Consider the following 20,736-nt stretch of genomic DNA (forward strand, 5'->3'; position numbering starts at 1 on the left):
CACAAGAAATAATATTGCTACAACTAATTTCTGTTATCAGAGTCTCCCGGCAGATTGGCTAGACAATATGGCTAGACTTCTTCAATTCACCTATTTGGAGTTACAAAAAACTGAAAGCCGAGCAGTGAAAAAATGTTTTGAATTTCAATATTTTTAGACTTCCCAATAAACATTTTCTATTTATTTTTTTCTCTTATCAGTGTTACCATATCTGCGCGAACGGTCGGAGTGTATTTTGGAGTGGTTTTGTGAGAGATGCTCAGTTTTCTTGCGTTTTAGGCCTTCATCTGCAAGCAATTTGTGTGGTTTCAAATCAATATGTTTATTGAATTGAATTTTCTGATGAATTTAAAAAACAAGAAATTTCAAATGACAAGAAATGCTCATGACAGACAAAAATATATAATTAACACAGTTATTAAATGTATCAAAACACGTTCAGATGTAGGTATCAGACGAGGAAAAATGCAGTTTAGCTGTGCTTCAGCTCATTGCATTGGTCTTCTTTAATAATGTTTATAATGTCTTGAAGAATATTTTGACTTTCAAGATAATCGAAGAGGAGTTGCATTTCGAAAATGGTTGAATCCTGTGGAACTTCAGACATCAAAGAAATAGTGTTTAGCGAATTAGTCGGTTCCGGGGCTGTGTAGCTGAAAGGCTTGACTGGAACACTTGGAAAAACGGTGGCGGCTGGTAGTGTGCGAATGTAATCAAGGATCAGTTCAAGGACTGTGACTTGCTCCAACTTTTCTCTGCAATAAAAAAAAATTTTCAGAAGAAATTATTTGCGTTTCACATTGAAAAACCTTTTTTTTTCAAAGCTGATCATTTAAAAATGTAACATTGACATACCTTTGTGATTCAGTTCCGAGTTTTTTATCTCTGATGATTTCTCTCATGTGATCCATAGCATTTTTCTGTTTATCTCTTCTCAATTGCTCTCTTTCAGTGTTTCCTCTCCGTTTTTCTTCACGAGTCATCTTCATTCCCTTGGTTTTCTCACGTGTTTGAACCGGGTACTTCGTCTTTAAGTTTACCGAAGTGATAATCTCGATAGCTTTGAACATCGAGTCCTCTTGCCTGTAAATTATATTTTTGTATCAAATATGAAGTCAGTTTCAAGCTAATCAGTCTTCGGAATCTTATGAACTCAATTAATATCTTCAGAATTAAACTTACGAATTGAGATCTTGTTTCAATGCGTATCCTTTTTGAACCAGGACATGTCCAATATCTGTGATCGTCGTTTTGTACTTGTTTTGTCGTTTCGTAGTTTCTTGTTGATCCGAAACGGACGCTGGATAGAAATCTGGGGATGATCCAGACTGAATGTGAGGGAGTCCTGGTGTAGAATCACCAGAAGTTCCAGAATAAAGTGAAACTTCGTCATCTGACAGAACTGGTAATTGAAGAGGGTTCAGAATGACTGATGGGATTGGGACTGATTTTGAAAGTTCAATAGGAGAAGGACAGGACTGAGCAACTATTTGAAGAAGAGCTGACAGGTCATTTGGTTGAGAAACCTGTAGAACGTTTTTGGCTGGTTCTGTGTAGATGAATGGCATGTCTGGAACACTTGGACAAACGGTGGCGGTTGGTAGTGTGCGAACGTAATCGAGGATTAGTTTCAGGACTGTCACTTGCTCCAACGTTTCTCTGAAATACAAAAAAATTGCATGTGATATGATATGAATTTCACAATAGAAAATCGGAATTTTTGTATGAAACCAATAATTGGAAACTGAAACATTAACTTACCTCTGTGATTCAGTTCCGAGCTTTTTATCTCTGATGATTTCTCTCATGTGATCTATAGCATCTTTCTGCTTATCTCTTCTCAGTTGTTCTCTTTCAGTGTTCCCTCTCCGTTTTTCTTCACGAGTCATCTTCATTCCTTTGGTTTTCTCACGAGTTTGACTTGGGTATTTCGTCTTTAAATTCACCGAAGTGATAATCTCGACAGCTTTGAACATGGAATCCTCTTGCCTGAAAAGAAAGTGTTTTGTTACAGAAATCACGCCAGTTTCAAGATAAATTGTCTTTCAAACCTCATAAACTCAATTAATTGTTTTAGAATAAAACTTACAGTTTGATATCTTGTTCAGATGCGTATCCTTTTTGAACCAAGACATGTCCAATTTCTGCGATCGTCGTTTTGTACGTGTTCTTTCGCTTCTCCTCATATTCTCTCTTTTTAGCGTTTTGAGAAAGATATGGGTGCGCGTGTTGAACGTTGACGATGGTCATGTTACTTTTCTATAATATTAATTCAAATTAGACAATTTAAAAAAGCGGTAATAGAAATAATGCGTGAATTACGGTGCAGGAGAGCTAGGAGACAATCAATAAAAACAAAAGGAGAATGACTGTTTTTAACGGAGAATGAGTGATAGAATTTTTCCATGTCTGTCATGTACTCATTGTGTCGTTAGAAAAAACGAGCTGCTAGTGTATTTTGCGAGTGCGAGTGTCCTCCCAACCCATCTTCACATATTATTAGGGAAACGTGAGAACGTGTTATACACAACAATAATGGTAATATTTGTTTTCACAGTATATATACAGTATATACACTAAAATACATTTAAAAACGAAGTATAAACTGTATTGAAGTTGTGACAATGATTGTAGAACCTTATAATGCGGATGAACGAACAGAAAAAAATCTGATGTTGCTCTCCCCTGTCCATTTACCCTCAAAACTGGAAAAGGGTGTATTACCCGTATTTGACGAATATGTGAGTTATGCAAAAAATTAGATAAAAACCATAGATTTTGCGAAAAAAATTGAGAAAAAACGTCACTGAAACTTCGTAAAACCGGACCAAGTTTTATACAAGTTTTAGGAAGTGAGCTTCTGTGGAGGCGGGGTTTAATGCGGTCAAAGACAGCCCCGCTCCGGATAACTCTTCCCAAAATTAGTGTATAAAATAATGACTAAAGTTTGAGATCAGCGATGCAACGAAGAGAACACAATTTTAAGACTATGAAGTTGGACGAATTGGGTGCACTCAAACAGCGGATCGAGAAAAAGGGTGTAAAGGGCCCAAAAAGGGGGTTAAACACTCTCCCAAGCGTCAGTAGCGCATAAAAAAAAGCTGAAATAGTCCGGAAAAATAAGAGAATCTATTCTGCCGACACTTTCACACTTGTCACGTTACCGGACGACCAGAAGAGGCAACAACAACTCGACGAGCGAGACTGAGCAATATTGGCCGCGCTGCAGCCGCTACGCGCGACCGCTTGCGGCGAAGAGAGTGTGCGTGTCTGACCGCGGTTCGGCGGAGCGCGTTTACTGACTCAATGGGCCTTGGGTGATAATTAAAATGATAATTAATTGGATATTCCTGATAACAGGAGATTAAAAAACGATAAATAATAAGGTGAATAATCCAATTGGAATAAGAGATTATTAAGGCGTTGATGGCCCTAGTATTGCGGGGAAAATCACATGAGGGTCATTATCCAGCCTTTAAGTAGTCGACGAATTGGTGTTCGGAGTTGACAACAGTTTCTAATAGTTGACAACAGTCTATTGAACCGTGAACTTTTATATTTCAAAAGGGTATTGTGATTGTATTTATATTACAAGTGTGATTTTTACAAAAGTGTGCTTCATCACAATATTAACAGTATGTAGTTTTTGCCTCAAATCTGCTTTTTCATAACAAACCGTCAATCTGTTTTTACTATATCTTCATTTAAAAGACTGTAGTCATAAATCTTTTAACAGCGCTGGCCATAAATCTATCAGCTTTGTCTGTATACTGAAAATACACTATTCTGAGAGGATACGACAGGTTGACGAATTGTACTTCATAGTTAATGCTAACTGCGTAATGCGGATTATTTTAGCCATGGAAGAACTTGACTTTAGCCATGGAAGAACTTGACTTGACAGTGTAGTTCAGAAATGAACTATTTTAAGAGCTTATCGTGTCTCTGCTAACTGTCGAAAAAATAAAGTTTCGACAAGGATTTTCGATAAAAATTTGGCGGGCTGGAACACGCAAGCGCATAAACTTGTGGGCGGAGCTTAAACTGCAAGCGGCGCGGTTCTTAATTTGGAAAAAACAACTGGAATTAGAACCGCGCCGCTTAATTAAGCTTGCAGTTTAAGCTGTGCCCACAACTTCATGCGTTTGCGTGTTCCAGCCCGCGAATTTTTTTTTGAAAATCCTTGTCGAAACTTTATTTTTTCGACAGTACACAGTTCATTGTGTGTAGACCAAACAGATCAGAAGAAATACATCATTTCTGTTTGTATGATTTTTGAGAGTGTCAAAACCTACATATTCAACTTTGAAAACAAGATACTAGTTTTAATCTGTATTACGCAGTTAACATTAACTATGTAGTACAATTCGTCAACCTGTCGTATCCTCTCAGAATAGTATATTTTCAGTATACAGACAAAGCTGCTACTCTCAAATCTGAAGTTAGACCACACCCCATTTGTTTGTTTTTCTTTCATTGAGAAAAAGATTAGATGCTTGAGCCTTTTCTGAAAATTTATGTTCAAATACTTTCGGCTATTCTCAGCACAAAGGGCTTTACACTCTCGCACTTCTTTCACATTTTCCAATGTTTGTGTTTGAAGATTTTTTTTAAATTAGCTTTTGAATTATCTTCCCATTGATGGTTCTTTATACTCTTCACACATACATCTGCACTCAAAAGATCTGGTTTCCCATCTTACGTCCGACTCGTGATATTGTATTGTGGTTCAAAACTCATATAACCCCTGATCTCACTCATAATGAGATTAATTTATTTGTTTAAAGTGATCAGTTCTAAGACTGCCGCACAACGATGGGGACGGTATGGCTACTTCAAAAGATGCTGAAGCTCCTTGTAGATTCGGTTCGAACAGTGGACCAATATTGACGGCAAGAAGAAAAGGAAAGCCACAAAAAATATAACCTATTCTCTGTAAGACTCGAGTATGGTTACTGTAGGTTCGGGCCTAGGGCGTGTAAGTTAGCTACATTTTTCAAACTTTCAAAGAACGTTTATGAGATTATGTGCAACACATATGCACAATATTGGGTCGCAGCTCCGGGTTACTGTAGTACGGTAGGTGCTCATAGGTCAAAAAATGAACTTTTTGAAAATTGATCGGGGAAAGCTGAAATTTTCAGCATATGTTTAATACAAATAGAGTATTCATTTCACGAAATTTCAGAATTTTTGAAACTTTTGCAACCGAGTTATGGTCAAAAAACACACTTTTTTGACCAATTTTTTGAGAAATACCAAAATTAGGGTACTTAATCGAAATTTCCGTATTCCAAAACTATTTTTTTAACGTTTGTTATTATTTTTCCTATCGATCGAAAAAAAATTCATTGAAAAAAACCTTGGCTGAAAGGTTCAAATTTAATCTGGAAAAAACCAAAAAAATTTTTTTTTGAAATTTTGAAAATTTTATTTCAGAAATGCGTAGTCCTTGTGATTTGCAATATTTTTTGTATCAAGACTTATGTCTTAACTCTTTATCATCACATAGAAATCTTGAATTTAGTGTAAGTCTTCAATTGAGCTGCGTGTGATTTCCAGCTGTCGCGTAAGAGCGGCATACACAAAATAAATGTTTTTGTTCGAGTAATTTTATGATTGGGCTTTGTTTGACAATAGGAAAAATAATAACAAATGTTAAAATAATAGTTTTGGAATACGGAAACTTTGATTAAGTACCCTAATTTTGATATTTCTCAAAAAATTGGTCAAAAAAGTGTGTTTTTTGACCATAACTCGGTTGAAAAAGTTTCATAAATATTGAAATTTTGTGAAATGAATACTCTATTTGTATTCAATATGTGCTAAAAATTTCAGCTGTCCCCGATCAATATTCAAAAAGTTCATTTTTTGACCTATGAGCACCTACAGTACTACAGTAACCCGGAGCTGCGACCCAATATTGTGCATATGTGTTGCACAACACTCAAAGTACATGATCATATAAAAATCTAAGCCTAGGGCACGCGTTGCTCGAGTCTTACAGAGAACGCGTTATATAAGAAATCAATCGGTTTTTTATAATTTCTCTGTTGAAAAGAAAAACTCAATGGTAGAGGACATTTTTTGAGCGATGTGAGAGGGAGTGAAACGCACCAAGAAAAATTGTATCCCTCTCCCTAATGATAATATCTATATTTCACGTCCACGTCACTTTTTTTGAACAAATTTTTGAGATTTTCTCATAGGGGCTCGGTGGGCTTGAACCTTTCAGGATAGACATAACAGAGTCGGATAAGGCCAAAAATGCGGCCCGAAAAGTCCGATTGTGTCTTGAAACGAACATTTTTCTGGGTGGCTCGTTTGGGCAGAAACGTGGTGAGTGTACTAGTTCATTTTTTTCAAAGTGTTTGTGGATAGTATTGAAATTTCTAATCTTCATATAAACAGTCTACCACAAAAATTTCAGAAGCTATCACTTAATCATCGGGAATAACTTTATTTCTATCAAAGTTTATGGCCAGCCGGATGGAATTTTGACTGCGAAAACTATTCGCTATGACTAACATGGGATTGATACGAAGTGTAACGCTCAGATTCATCGAGGATGACGTGGAGTCTTTTTGTGATACGGGAGCTCAAACAAATATTGATCTTTTTCAATTACATGAGAAAGTATTTAATAAAAAGACTTGGGCAGGTCTCGGTCTTTCAGCAGTAGAACATTTTGATTGAGTTCTTGATAAACTTGAATTCAAAAAGTGGATCAAATATACCCTTTTCCTTTTTCTTTTTCAACTTCTCATGTTGTTTCCAGTTTTCTTTTTCAATTTCTAAATGAGCACAAATTCTTTCTCCAATCTTTTTTCTTGATAATTAACTGTTTATATCTGAATTTCAAATTTATTTAAAAACTTCTTCTGACCAAAATGTTGTATTTTTTGAAGAAATGAAATTTTCTTGGTATTCTGTTTATTACTTTTTTTTAAATTTCGAAATCACAATAAGGTGGGTTGAAACGACTACTTGAAAAAAGTAGTATTTAACCAGAGTCAAGGCACCAAATGGCGGGTAAATGAAGAACAGGAACGGGTAAAAGTGAAAAGAATTACGGAGAACGGGAATTGATTCTCATAAATGGTTATGATGACAATGATTTGAGCAGAAAAGGAAGAAGACTCAGACGCTGACTGCGATGGTGTCCTCCACGTTGTCGACTCCATTTTCAAGATCTTTTTCGGCAATGTCGTGGATACGGATACGAGTTGAGTTGGTTTTCTGAAAAATTGAACATAAGGAAAAACGCCGGCCAGAATTCAAACTCTTGCAGAAGATGTTTGATAGATGACGGAATTTATAACTAACCAAAAAATCTTGGAACATCTCGACAGCAACTTCTTGAGCAACCAGGTCACTCTGTGACTTCACAAAGCTCAGAATGAGTTTTCCGTCATTGGTGAGGTACTCTTTTTCGAACTGTTGAAACAACGCCTTGTTGATGCTAGGATCGTTTTTACGAGTGGAATGAAGAAGGCTGTTGATAAAGTAGGATTTGGAGAATTGGATGGCGTTGTAAATGTGAGCGATGAGGGTAGAAAAGATCAGGAAAACGAGCCAGAACCTGAAAATAAGAGAGGGTATTGATGCTCTCACTGATGATATCATTTGTGACTAACCAAAGGAAAAGGAAGATTTTCTCGTTGAACTCGTTGATTCCGATCACACATTGGATGGTCTCTTCACGATTGTTTCCAGCCATTTCACGAACTGTGAAGTCGCAGAAAGTGAGACGAGGGAACAATCCAGTGGTCTCCCAGGTGACGCCATTCAATAGATTCCAGAAAAGAGTCCATCCCCAGAATAAATCGTTCTTTTGTCCAAGAAAGTATGCGAGGAAACAGAATTGAACACACGCAATGGCAAGGTAGAGAACTTTGATGATTCCGTAGACAATGTACATTGGAATAGTGGGGAAATAAGATGGAGCATGGACGGAAGTGAGCTTGACGTGCATGAATGTGGCCATCTCTTTCACTTTTTCTTGTCTCTTCTCGGCAGTTTCTGTGCGGATTGTATTGGCAGTATCACAGAAGTAGATCAATGGCATATCGGTGTAAGATTGAGCCATCTTCCAGAGAAACTTCGGGATCATGAAGGCGATTCCAGCCATTGCCATGTACATACTTGACCACTGGTAGTAGGAGAGACGATGAAGTTCCTTGTGGTTATCGGTAGCCTTAATCATCTCTTCTTTGACCGGATACCAGTAAGTGTCCTTCAAGAAACAGTAGTTCTCCGCGAATTCTCCCCATGCACCGGAGTAAGTTTGAGGAACCCAACACTCCATTGCGGATCCGACGTACCTGGAAAAGATAAGGCTTTAGAGGTAGAACTGTAGCTAATCGTCAGAGGAAAAGACCCGTGGATTCAGAAGACAACTTACGTTTTAGCAGAAGTCAGAATGGCGGCAATGATGAAGAGAAAAGCACTGATGAGACACGAGAGACTGTCACTTGCATCGTCGATTGCAGTGGTTCCCAGATGATTGGTAAGTGTGGTGAGAAACGGAACGGAAAACATTCGTAGCCTTTTCCAGTGTACTCTTTACTCTTATATACCAAATGTTTAACGAAGAAGTCTGAAAAAGTAAACAGAAATGACGATTGAAAAATGAATGGTAAAAGAAGAGAAAGGGAAAGACGGGTTTCAGTGAAACGATATGAACTGAATACGATTGATTCTGTCAAACGGAAGGATCTGGAAAACAAAAGAAGCGGAGTTAGTGAGCAGGGCGCAGAAACCATAACATCTGTCCGGGAGGCAAATTGGTGGTGGGCGGAGTTTGGAAAAAGGAGGCACCGGCCGAACACATGTCCGTTCTCTGAATCTTCAACATAGGGAGATATGAGGACAGGAATGGGAATGATCCATGGTACATGGGAAAATGGATCAATTTTCCGGGAAAGAAGAAGTTGGAATCGGAGAGGATTCAAAAGGAAAAAAAGATAATTAGCATCAGGCGAGTTGGATTTTACCTTGCAAGAAAAAGGATAGTCAATAAAATAGGCTAACAAAGGGAGCTGATATTCTAAAGTTTGCAAAAGATTAAATCAAGGAGTTTTAAGAAAGTTTTCTAGCCAGTTTCTTCGAAAGTAAATGGTGATGCTTTGAAACAGAAGTGTCTTTTTTGGAAAGCGAAAGGGGCGGAGTTAGTGAGGAAGGCGCAGAGACCATAACATCTGTCCTGGAGGCAAATTGGAGGTGGGCGGAGTTTGGAGAAAGGAGACACTGGTGGACCACATGTCCGTTCTCTGCATCACCAACATTGGGAGAGATGGGAAAAGGAATGAAAATTGTACTAGAGGAAAATGAATCAATTTTCTGGACTGGGACATAGACTGGGACATGTTAGAACTTGAGACAAACTATGAAATCAAACTGAATTAGTCAAATCTAGACAAACTCAATGTCTCATTCAGGACACAAGATTTTAAGATAATTTACGACACGGTTTTTATTTGAGTGGTTTCACTGAAAGAAAGCAGAACCGCCAGAATCAGAATTGCAAAAATGCAAACCCAAAAAATTGCGAGCAGTTGGAACTGAAACTGATCAGGAAACCTTATGTGATAATCCCTTTTAATGTCAATTGTTTTTGCAGAACATGAGAGTTGAAACCAACGGTTTGTCATCTTTCATATGTGAGTTGTTCAATTCAGTACAGGATTTAATTAGGTGTAGGCACAAAATAAACTCGAAGCGTCACCAGCATTATATCCATACTTGTCAAGGCCCAGACCGGCCAGGCAAGGCTCGAGGGTCGGGCCGGGTCTTGGAAAGTTTTTGAAGGCACGGCCCTCACCCAAAATTACCCTTTTTTCCAATTTTTGTTGAAATTTTTTCATTTTTTCATAGAAAATGTGACCATTTCTGATGATTTTTCGAAAGATTTTCTAATTCTGAATGACAGTCGAAAATTTGATTTTTTCGCGAAAAAAATTCAAAAAATTTCAAAAAACTTTGAATTTGAACTTTGGCGCCAAAACACCCGGGCCTTGGCAAGCATGATTCTGTCGATTCTCAAATAGAAATATAACGCTTCAATCACTACTTGGTACGGCAACAAGCTGCTGTTAAATTTCATGAGAACAACTGACAAAACAATATCGACAAAAAGTTGCAAGTTGCAATTCTTCTATTTTTCTGTGATTTCCCCCCACATGTCTTTTTTTTCCAAGAAGTACATATTTATATGAAGATGAATTTCAAAACAATGAAAAAGAGAAAATTAGTCAATTGGTCAAGGGAAAAGAATGAAAAAAATCAAAGAAATGAAGAAGAGAAATAGAGAAAGAGAGACAGAGGCAAAGTATTTGAATACATGTTCGAAAGGGGGAGGGGGGAGAAGGTTGTCTAGACAAGTGGAAGTGTCTGGCGGTATCAACTCTCTGAAATGTGTAAAAGGTCAAAAACCAATCGTAACTCAAGGTTAGTCCTCCCACCCCCTCTCGGGTTATGGTAATGGAACACATGTTTTCAATTTCTTCTGTTTCTTTAATCATTGTTTCTATATCCGTGCAAACGAGGGAATATTATTTTGCGGGGGTTTTGAAGATTGAAGAAAATTTTCTCAGGCCGATAATTTTTCTCAGGATACGGCGCGATAGTACAGTTCTGTGTTCTTCTGTCGAATAATATGTACTACTCAGAGCTTGTTTTTTTGTGATTCAATTCATCTAAAAGTAATTTCGGTGGCTTCAGATCGATATGTTTATTGGCTTGAATAATCCGAGCAATTGATATAAAGAACGTTTTACGAGCAGAAATTCTCGTGACAGACAAAAAATATATTTAAAAATGAAATGTATGATATGTATCAAAACACGTTTAGATGTAGGTTTCACATAATGAAAAGTGCAGTTTAGTTGTGCTTTATCTTATCGCTTTGGTTTTCCTCAATGATTTTTATAATGTCTTGAAGGATATTCTGACTTTCAAGGTAATGGAAGAACAGTTGCGTTTCAAAAATGGTTGAATCCAGTGGAACCTCAGACATCAAAGAAATAGTGGTTTCCATATTATTCAAAACTGGCGCTGGAGAGGAATCTGAGGATGATCCAGATTGAATCTGAAGAAGTCCTGGTGTAGAATTACCAGAAGTTTCAGAATACAGTGAACTTCCGGCATTTGACAGAACTGGTGATTGAAGTGTTGTCAGAATGGTTGATGGGATTGGTTCTAATCTTGGAAGTTCAATAGAAGAAGGACAGGACTGAGCAACTATTTGAAGAAAAGCTGACAGGTCATTTGGTTGAGAAATCGGTAGAGTGTTAGTAGATTCCGGGAAAAAAGTAATTGGGGCTGTGTAGCTGAATGGCATGACTTGAACACTTGGAATAATGGCGGCGGTTGGTAGTGTGCGAACGTAATCAAGGATCAGTTGAAGGACTGTGACTTGCTCCAACTTTTCTCTGCAATAAAAGAACATTTTTGGTGGAATGTTATGCGTTTCACATTGAAAACCCTTTTTTCAAAGCTGATCATTTAAAAATGTAACATGGACATACCTCTGTGATTCAGTTCCGAGCTTTTTATCTCTGATGATTTCTCTCATGTGATCTATAGCATCTTTCTGTTTATCTCTTCTCAGTTGTTCTCTTTCAGTGTTCCCTCTCCGTTTTTCTTCACGCGTCATCTTCATTCCTTTGGTTTTCTCACGAGTTTGACTTGGGTATTTCGTCTTTAAATTCACCGAAGTGATAATCTCAATAGCTTTGAACATCGAGTCTTCTTGCCTGTAATTCCATTTTTGTTACAAATATAAAGTCAGTTTCACGATAATTGGTTTTTCGATCTTATAAACTCAATAATATCTTCAGAATTGAACTTACGAATTGAGATCTTGTTTAAATGCGTATCCTTTTTGAACCAGGACATGTCCAATTTCTGCGATCGTCGTTTTGTATGTGTTTTTTCGCTTCTCCTCATATTCTCTCTTTCTAGCTTTTTGAGATTGATATGGGTGCGCGAGCTGAACGTTGGCAAAGGCCATGTTGATTACTTTCTGTAATATTAAGTCAAATTAGACAATCTTTAAAAAAGCGGAATAGAAATAATCGTGAATAACGTTGCAGGAGAGTTAAGAGACAGTCAATAAAAACAAAAGGAGAATGACTGTTCTCGACGGAGGAGACGTGTTGCTAGTGTATTTTGCGAGTGCGAGTGTCCTCCCAACCCATCTTCACATATTGTTAGGGAAGCTTGACAATATGTTATACACAACAAGAATGGTAATCTTTGTTTGCTTAATAGAAAAATGAGAGTCCAATTGTCTCTTTTACGAGGGCCATAAAACAGCACCACCTAGTTACACTCTACAAAAACTCACTGCTCTCAACTGAAAAATTGCACCCAGAAATGTTTTCAAGGGAATAGCTACAAAGTTGTCCGAAATGACCCAAATATGATTTAAATACTGCAAGAGCTTTAACTATTAACCAGCCTGATACCATCCTAAGTTACTTTTCAATAGAATAGGAGTAATACCTGAATGATAACTCAACAATTCGTGCAATGACGAGTTTTCATAAAGGAAATATCAAAAGTTGCGGAAAATTCTCGACAAATACCTTGATTCACGTTTGACATGGACATGTTAGAGAGCGTCGCTATAATTTTAGATTGCTTAGCTACGTCAAGCGCAGCTCGTTCATAAAATATGATAAGGTTATTATTAAAATTTGAAAATGTTCGTAAATTTTTGTCCAAACAAATTGACTTGTTTTAAAATACGTTTGTAGTGAAACCAAAAAGAGCGTCATTATCAAGATATTTTTGAAAACATTCATTCCAATAGGATGTGTAGCTAGAACAAGAAAGACACATGTTGCAAACAAGAGAAATAAATTTATTGCGAAGAAACCAACAATCTATTACATTCTCAAGGCGGCGAAATTCTTTAAAAGTTTATCGATGTTATCCTTTTCAGAAAAGACAAAGACAGTCTCGCAGAATGGACATTTGATGAAGTCCAAATGAGAAATATGTTTAATACATCCCCAACACAAAGTGTGTCCGCATTCTGCAAAGAAATAAGAGAAAATTAGAAAAATTCTTACTTCCCCAACATACTGAACACTGTACACTACACTAGATCGGAAAAGGGAAACATTGATTATCTTGCTGATAAAAATTAAATACCGATGACCAAATTTATTGATCGTTTGAAAGCAGCTTCCCCAAAAACTTCCCTTGTAAAAACAATTACATCAAATGAGCTAATTCTTTATGTCAAAATGAACGCTGATTTTCTGAATAATAGCAGGATCCAGTTTTCAACATGGCACACCTACGATTTGTGTCCATATAAAACAACTTACTCAAAACTTTTGGAACTCTGTCACCACTCGGCTCAAATTCCCGGGAGCAACGCTCACACTCCTTCCATGGCATCTTATCCAATCCCTGGACCACCGCATCAGTCAAATCTTGATTTCTCTGTTCCAAGAGGATTTTTGTTTCTCGATCTTGGTTCAACATATCCGCAATGGTTTTCTCATTGGTTGCGATCTTGATTTGAACCTGATGTTCAACCAATTCTTGTTTGACCTTTTCAGAAATTATCTTCTTTTGCTTAATTTTGGCAGCTGTTATCGAAGCCCAAAATTGACCTTTGGTGTCTGCCCAGTGTGCCTCGAATTATAGCGAGTGAATATGTCTTTCATGTTTTTCTACCGTTTCAATTCTCTTCTTCTTTTCTGCTTCTATTTCTTGATTGATCTTTCTCAGTTGTTCCTTCATTTTCAAGATTTGAGCGTCCTTTTTCCGCAGACTTCGCGAGGTTTCTTCTTTCTGGGAGGTTTTTCCAGACATTAACCAGTTCTGAAAAATATATTATCACCAGAAGTGTCTCAGCTACGATAGCTTTGACTGAATCCAAAGCACGAGTAGGTCAAGTTTTGGAGAGTGGGAAATTATTTAAGGAAACGCAGAAAAATTAATATTTGAAGGCCTAATGATGTGATAAAAAGAGTTTAAAAAAAAGGACCAGTAATTAGCGAAAAGTATTGAGTACATAATCTGTTCTTGATGTGAATACTTGGTATTCCAAGAAACGAAGTGTTGAAGAAATGAATGTGCTGCTCCAGCGTTCGATTGTGAGTAGAATCAATCATTCGAAACATGGAGGGTTATCGTAATTTTTTTTGAATGCCTTCTAGGAAAACATATTGATCAAACGAAGGAGCAGGTTTTGCTTAATGTGAGGTGCTCACTTATCTATTTAGAATTAAAATTAATAAAATAGACGAAGAAAACAAATTTAGTGAGTTAGACATGTGGTCTTTGGAGTTCAGGAGAATGCTAGTGTAGCGTTCAGTCGATCTAAGAACGGTCTCGGCAGTCGAAAAATCAATGGACCTCAAATTGGAGTGATGAGTAGAATGAGTAATTAGGGAAGAATAGGAGCAATGAGCGTGGCGGTTGCGTAGCGTGTCCGTTGTTTCAATGAACGAGTAGGTCAAGTTCAAAAGAGGAGGCAATAATCTGAGGAAGCAGAGAAAAATATAAAAAAATAGAGCGGTAAAAGACGGTACAAAAAAATAAATAAGACAGATTCATAACTGCACTTAAGTACCGGTCAGAATTATAAAAATGGAATGAACATTTTTTTGTGCAACTTGCACACAAAATGTTTCACAAAAATTATCATTCCTCCCACCTTGGCAAGCTCTGAAGATTTCTTACTGAAAAACTCAATCATTTCGTTCTAGCAGGCACAGTGTTTCGCTATTGTATTTTTTTATCGAGTGCTGGTATAAAAAGTGGACCTCTACAGATATGAAATTATGTTCTGATCAACCAATATTAATACTAGACAACAAATCAAACAGGCTTTTGAGTTTCGACCGGGTATTCACAATTTTTGAAAATCGTCAAAAATTCTTACTCTCAAAAGCCTTGGTATGGCGCTAAAACTAGTCTAATGTAGTAAATTTTATTTTATTGTGTAGAACAAACCAAGAGATATATTTTCAAAATTGGCATCTTTTTTATACAGACCGTCGCTGGAAAATTACAGTGCGTTTATACCAGCACCAATTGATAAGTTTAATTAAACTCTTCCTACATACATCAGCACTCGAAAAGATTGGTCTCTCAATTTGAAGTCCAACCCATAATATTGTATTGTGGTCCAATCCCCACTTTCCCCTACATCCCCCTCCGCCCACGCTTTCCCCCCGATCTAGCTCTCCTCCCCGAAAAAAAAATCAGAATGAAAAACATTCATTCGATTGAAATGAGGTTTATATTCTTAAGTTCATTCATATGTCAACAAATCAGTAATCTCCTTGTGGATTCGACTTCTACATTGGAACAAAATTGACAACAAGAAATTCAAGAAAACAACGAAAAAGACCTGAAATCAAATTTTTATCTTTTCTCCGCTGAGAAAGAAAAAACTTACGATCGTAGCAAACATTTTCGGAGCCGTGAGAGAGGGAGAAAGAGTCGTTCCGAGTAAAACTTTGCGAATAAGTGAAATTTGGACAATTCCTTTCCTATGTACCCCTTTCCTTACTGATAAGATTTTTATTTCACGTCCACGTTATTTTTTTTGAACGAATTCATTAGATGTTTTTTTTAAGCGGCCCGTTGGGGTTGAATCTTTCAGAACAAACACAGACCAAAAATCCGGCCAGAAAAGTCCGGTTGTGGCCCGAAACGGACTTTTTTCTGCGTGGACCAATTGAACTGAATCTTGGTGATTGTACTATCTGAACGCGAATAAGTCCCGAAATCCGGCCCCAGAAAGGCCGATTGTGTTCCAAAACGGTATTTTTTCTGCGTGAATTAGAGCACCCGGTGATATTTATAAAAAGCTTCACTACGATTAAATCCAATTTTCTTATTATCGTAGTTTCAAACTTTGTTTTAATGAATGTGAAAGCCGTTGAGACAGTTTTAATCAAATCCGGCCCGAGTTGCTGAAAGTTGCCGAAGCAACCTTTGGCTAGTTGCGGAGTAGTCGGGTTGCCGAAAAAACAAAAATCTCATTGCCAATTGTTATGTTTTTGGTGGCAGGAGAAGGGAATCATGAAACCATTTATTTACATCGTGGTAATCAACAGGAGAAAAAAAATTGTCGGACATTTTCTTTCATTATTTTTCCCGTTATCTCCGCAATCTGAAGTAGAAAGTGGGAGACACATGAAAAAGTTTTGAGAGACGCAGAGATTACACATCTCTGGGTAGAGTATAATGTAGTTTCCGACTACAGTGAAAAGAGAGGGATGAGAAATGTGGGGATGAGTTTATATGATCCTGATTACGTTACCGGTGGGCAGTGTAAGGTATTCGGTAAACAACTACCGGTAAATGCAGTTTTCGGTAAATTACCGGTAATTTACCGGTAAATTTTACCGAAAATTTACCGATAAATTACCGGTAAAAAATCAATTTACCGAAAATTTACCGGTAAATTACCGGTAAATTACCGGTAAATGAGTAATCGGTAAATTACCGGCATCGTTGTAAATGTTTTTTGTTTTTTTATGGGCGATTTTCTCTCTTGTTTTACTTCGGTTGTTCAGCGTTTTTCTAATTATTTCTCAGTTTTTCTTTCTACTTCACGTCAAAATAGATTTTTTTTAAACGAAAATGTGATTTTTATAGGTAATAATGTCATCTAACCAATCAACTTCCTCATCTGGAGCAAGACCTTCGTTCAAGCTGCGATCTATAGTTTGGAACTTTTTTAAGTTCCCCATTGATGGCTCTAAAACTACTATTACATGTCCCGCTTGTAAATTGGATCTTAAATACAGTGGATCGACAACGGGAATATTGCATCATTTGACTGCTAGACATGGCGACGAGTACAAAAAATTATTGGATAAAAAGGTACTTGATTTTCATCCATCAATAAAGATGAATTCGCTTACAGAAGTCGGGAAAAATTGCATTGCAATCTCGTGAGGAATCTGATATTGAGCTAGCAAAGTGAGGAAAAATACTTAAATTATCAAAAAAGTTTGTCTTTCAGGGCTTTTGCGACAAGTTTGACTCCGTTTCGCTTCGCCGAGAACCCAGAATTCCGAAAATTCATAGAGAATAAACCAGATGATTTTGTATTGCCAACGGCAAAGAAAGTTAAGAAGATTATTGATGATTTGGCAGAAGTTCATATGGAAACAACAAAAGATGAATTGGAAGGAGTCAATAATTTCACCATTCTCACTGACGGATACTCCGATTTACGTCGAAACTATCATTTTTATTCTCTGCATGTAGCCTACATTAATGCAACATTTGAGAAGAAAGTGTTGGTGAGATTCACATTATTCAGCGATAGTACTCAACAGTCGTATTTTTCAGTTTCTCACAGTGAGATTGGTTTTTATTGGTTTTTATTACAGGTTTTTTGTTATTATTTTGTTAATGTTAATTTTTGTTCAATTTTTGCAGTTTCCGTTTTCCATTTCTGTGAATGTTTCAATAAACACGTAATGAAACATTAAAAAGAAACCCGAAAATTAGCCCATTGAACTCATTTCGAATTATCAGAAAATAGGATCATCTAATGTGACAATTTTGTACTGTTTTACCGGTAATTTACCGGTAAACAACTATTCGGAATGATGAATTTCGGTAAAATTTACCGGTAATTTACCGATGAAAATTTACCGAAAATTTACCGGTAAATTACCGGTAAATTACCGGTAAATTACCGGTAAATTTTCGGTAAATTTTCGGTAAATTTTCGGTTAATATTTACCGGTAAATTACCGGTAAATTATCGGTAAATTTACCAATGAATTTACCGGTAAATTTACCGAAGTCTACCGAATACCTCACACTGCCGGTGGGTGAAATCAAACAAGTGTTCGTCATTCAAGATTGAACCTGGAAAATCTGGCAACAAAAACGCGTGTGTGTGTGTGTAGTGAAGTTCTCTTTCCCATCTCGTTGCCCTTTTTTCAATACACTTCAGACTTGTTTCGTTGTCTTATTGTGAAAGCACGCTATTGTAATTCAGCGTAATTCAACAAAAATAGTGAGTTTTTGACATTTTTGAAAAAGATTTTGAAATCGTCGTTGTGAAATCAAAATTTTAAAAAAAAATTACATTTGATTTGTACCTTTAACAATACCTCACATTATTCTGTATTACTTTCTTCAAAAAAAATTGTATTTCGTTTTCTCTTTCAATGAAACTCTGCAAGTTATTATTCTTTTGTCTGTATTAAAAAAACAATGCGTGCGCGCTCCATTGGTACGTGTGAGAGAGTCGAGACTTAATGAAACGGTACCATTCAACCGCCCCCTTTCGACCGCCCAAGAATTGATATTCTTTCAATTTGAGTTTTTTTCCGTAATTTCTGCAAAAATTTTTGAATATCCACATGTAAATTAAGTAGAAAATAACAATAAAAATATACCAACGTTATAATTATGTGTTTTTCTCAGTAATTTTACTGAAAATAACAGAACGTTTCGAGGCGGTATTGGTCATATTAGCTATGAAATTCGTTACCATCTGTTGCTTGAAACTATGAACTGCTCGGAAAAATGTTACAATGCTGGTGTACTGTGCGTCCACAAAAAAATGAGGAGAGCATTTCATATTCTTCTACAAAACTGTACAAAAGTCCACTACTCTGTAAAGAGTCAAAACACATACTAGTTATGATACTGTTTTTTCCAGATAACTTCACTACCCGTTGATATTTTACATCTTCCACCAGGCGTCAAGAACTCAAGCTGCTGAACTACTCAGGAAGTGGTTTTTTGCGGTCAGTATAATTGACAGAACGAGAAGGTACTCTCCGTTAAAAAGTTCATTATTTTAGGTCGTGGAATGGGTGCATCGACAGTTCGACGCTAGCAAAGCACAAGGATATTCTGGAGACCGTTATCTGCCAAGAAGGACTTGGAATACAAATTATCTTCAACAACATGATACGAGATATTTGTAGAGGCTGATTCATATTTCACAGTCGTTTAAATGGCAAGAACATGTTAACTCGTTTCAATGAATTTCATTTTCAAAGTATCAAAATTTTTAAGTTCAACAATCACTATTAACTGAGTTAAGATTGTGAAACATACGCATAGAATGGCCAACATAAAGGAAGAAGAAGAATTGATGATGGAAAACACCCCGCTTCTTATAGTTACATGAGTGGTGTGCAATCTCTGCGTCTCTCACAACCTTATCATGTGTATTCCTTTCTCTCCTCTAGAATGCGATGCTAACGGGTAGAAAGAAACGGGAGGAAACGAAACCTTTTTTATCTTTTTCACTTTTCACACAATCGGGTAACTTTTCTGTCATCATCATTTTTTTGCACCTCTTCAAGAAATCATAAAATAATTTTACTGCCTTCAAAGTATTTTTTATCTTTTCAAACTTTCAGATAAAACACAAGTGGTGTTTGTCTGAGGCGCTGTTCGCAACGGTTTTGGAAAGAGAAGAGAAACTGAACCAGCGGGCAAAACCGAACTGCCGTGCTTTGGACAGCGACAGCCGCTTTAGACCACTCGGCCATGCGGGCACGTGTGAGAGAAGATGACCGTGAATGAGGAGAGACCAGCCTGATGAACCGCCAAAGGCGGGCAGATAGGCTGGTCTAGCATAGAAACGCATATACTGAAAGCTCTCGGTTTTCTTCAAAATCTCATGAACTAGTGGAATTCCAAATATAATCAAATTTTAATATTTAATTTTTCTGAAAATAAATAGAATTACTTTGGCTACTTGTTCAAAACGGTAATTTTTGTTCAAGACCAATTTTCTCTTTTAAACTTTTCTGTGCCACACATCCCCCACCTTATCAATATTTTGAAGTAAGTTCACATTTTTCAGTATTTCTGGAAGATTTTGCTCTCTAAAAGAGGAACAAAACCAGAAGGGGTCCTCTCTCCCTCTGCATCTTTGAATCGGGTTCTCGTCCCATGAGGAACATTCTGAAAAAGAAAACTCAAAGAATTGAAAAAAAGAGAAGATGGCCGCTTGTTGGAAAAAGAAGAAGAAGATGGATTTGCGTTTACTGCATTCCTCTCTTTATTTTTAGCAATTGAGTTATTGTCCCATGGGGAGTATGCGAAAAAAGAAGAAGAACAGGGATCGAAGAAGAAGAGAAGATGGCTTTGCACTCATTGCATTCCTCTTCACTTTTTTCTTTTTTGAGTCTTTTTTCTCGAGCAGAAAACTTTTGCTAGTTGAAGAAGAAGAGAAGATGGCCACTTGTTGGAGAAAGAAGAAGAAGAGAATGGATACATTTATTGCATTCCTCTCAACTTTTTTAGTAATTGAATTCTCGTCCTGTGGGGAACAATTTGAAAATGAAGAAGACAAAGTCTAGATACACTGATGGTCACCCGTTAGATTTGGAAATCCAAAATCCAGACACACCGACAAACAGACAGATATTTGAATATCATAGACAGACAAACGTTTGAATAAATAGATATTCATTAAAAAGGGAAGGTGGACATTCGGACAGTCATCTGGATTTTTGGACAGCCGGTTGGATGAGATCAATGTCAAAGGGAGAAATTATTTTTTGAAAATAATTGCATGCCGATAGAAGCTGATCTCAAAATGTTTACTGTTATGATAAAATTGCATCGCAAAACATATTTTTTGTTCTGGTTCCTTTACACGTTGACCACTTCTTTGTCAGTTGAAATGAATTGTGATCTTTTCTCACAAAACATCACGTGAAGTTGTGTAGGACATGATTGTCGAAGGAAAACGTTTCAGCTCCTCAG

At 36.9% G+C, this 20,736-nt stretch overlaps 5 protein-coding genes across 5 annotated transcripts; 1 reads left to right on the forward strand and 4 right to left on the reverse strand.

Moving 5' to 3' along the window:
• Nucleotides 1-472: 472 nt before the first annotated feature.
• Nucleotides 473-2,250, reverse strand: GCK72_022852 (uncharacterized protein; the record flags this gene model as incomplete). Its single annotated transcript, XM_003102874.2, has 5 exons — nucleotides 473-755; nucleotides 856-1,083; nucleotides 1,183-1,659; nucleotides 1,762-1,989; nucleotides 2,090-2,250. 5 exons carry the CDS (start codon nucleotides 2,248-2,250, stop codon nucleotides 473-475), a joined length of 1,377 nt encoding a protein of 458 aa, XP_003102922.2.
• Nucleotides 2,251-7,140: 4,890 nt separating this feature from the next.
• Nucleotides 7,141-8,541, reverse strand: GCK72_022853 (uncharacterized protein; the record flags this gene model as incomplete). Its single annotated transcript, XM_053735100.1, has 4 exons — nucleotides 7,141-7,239; nucleotides 7,327-7,582; nucleotides 7,638-8,324; nucleotides 8,405-8,541. 4 exons carry the CDS (start codon nucleotides 8,539-8,541, stop codon nucleotides 7,141-7,143), a joined length of 1,179 nt encoding a protein of 392 aa, XP_053578666.1.
• Nucleotides 8,542-10,882: 2,341 nt separating this feature from the next.
• Nucleotides 10,883-12,013, reverse strand: GCK72_022854 (uncharacterized protein; the record flags this gene model as incomplete). Its single annotated transcript, XM_003102943.2, has 3 exons — nucleotides 10,883-11,432; nucleotides 11,529-11,756; nucleotides 11,853-12,013. The coding sequence occupies 3 exons, from the start codon at nucleotides 12,011-12,013 to the stop codon at nucleotides 10,883-10,885; spliced, it is 939 nt and encodes a 312-aa protein (XP_003102991.2).
• Nucleotides 12,014-12,893: 880 nt separating this feature from the next.
• Nucleotides 12,894-13,500, reverse strand: GCK72_022855 (uncharacterized protein; the record flags this gene model as incomplete). The annotated part of the gene is made up of 2 exons (XM_003102920.2): nucleotides 12,894-13,042; nucleotides 13,341-13,500. 2 exons carry the CDS (start codon nucleotides 13,498-13,500, stop codon nucleotides 12,894-12,896), a joined length of 309 nt encoding a protein of 102 aa, XP_003102968.2.
• A 3,141-nt stretch (nucleotides 13,501-16,641) lies between these two features.
• Nucleotides 16,642-18,938, forward strand: GCK72_022856 (uncharacterized protein; the record flags this gene model as incomplete). Its single annotated transcript, XM_053735101.1, has 4 exons — nucleotides 16,642-16,863; nucleotides 16,907-16,962; nucleotides 17,006-17,288; nucleotides 18,813-18,938. The coding sequence occupies 4 exons, from the start codon at nucleotides 16,642-16,644 to the stop codon at nucleotides 18,936-18,938; spliced, it is 687 nt and encodes a 228-aa protein (XP_053578667.1).
• Nucleotides 18,939-20,736: the final 1,798 nt, after the last annotated feature.

This window comes from Caenorhabditis remanei, chromosome X, assembly GCF_010183535.1.
Source record: "Caenorhabditis remanei strain PX506 chromosome X, whole genome shotgun sequence".
In the NCBI taxonomy this organism is placed as follows: domain Eukaryota; kingdom Metazoa; phylum Nematoda; class Chromadorea; order Rhabditida; family Rhabditidae; genus Caenorhabditis; species Caenorhabditis remanei.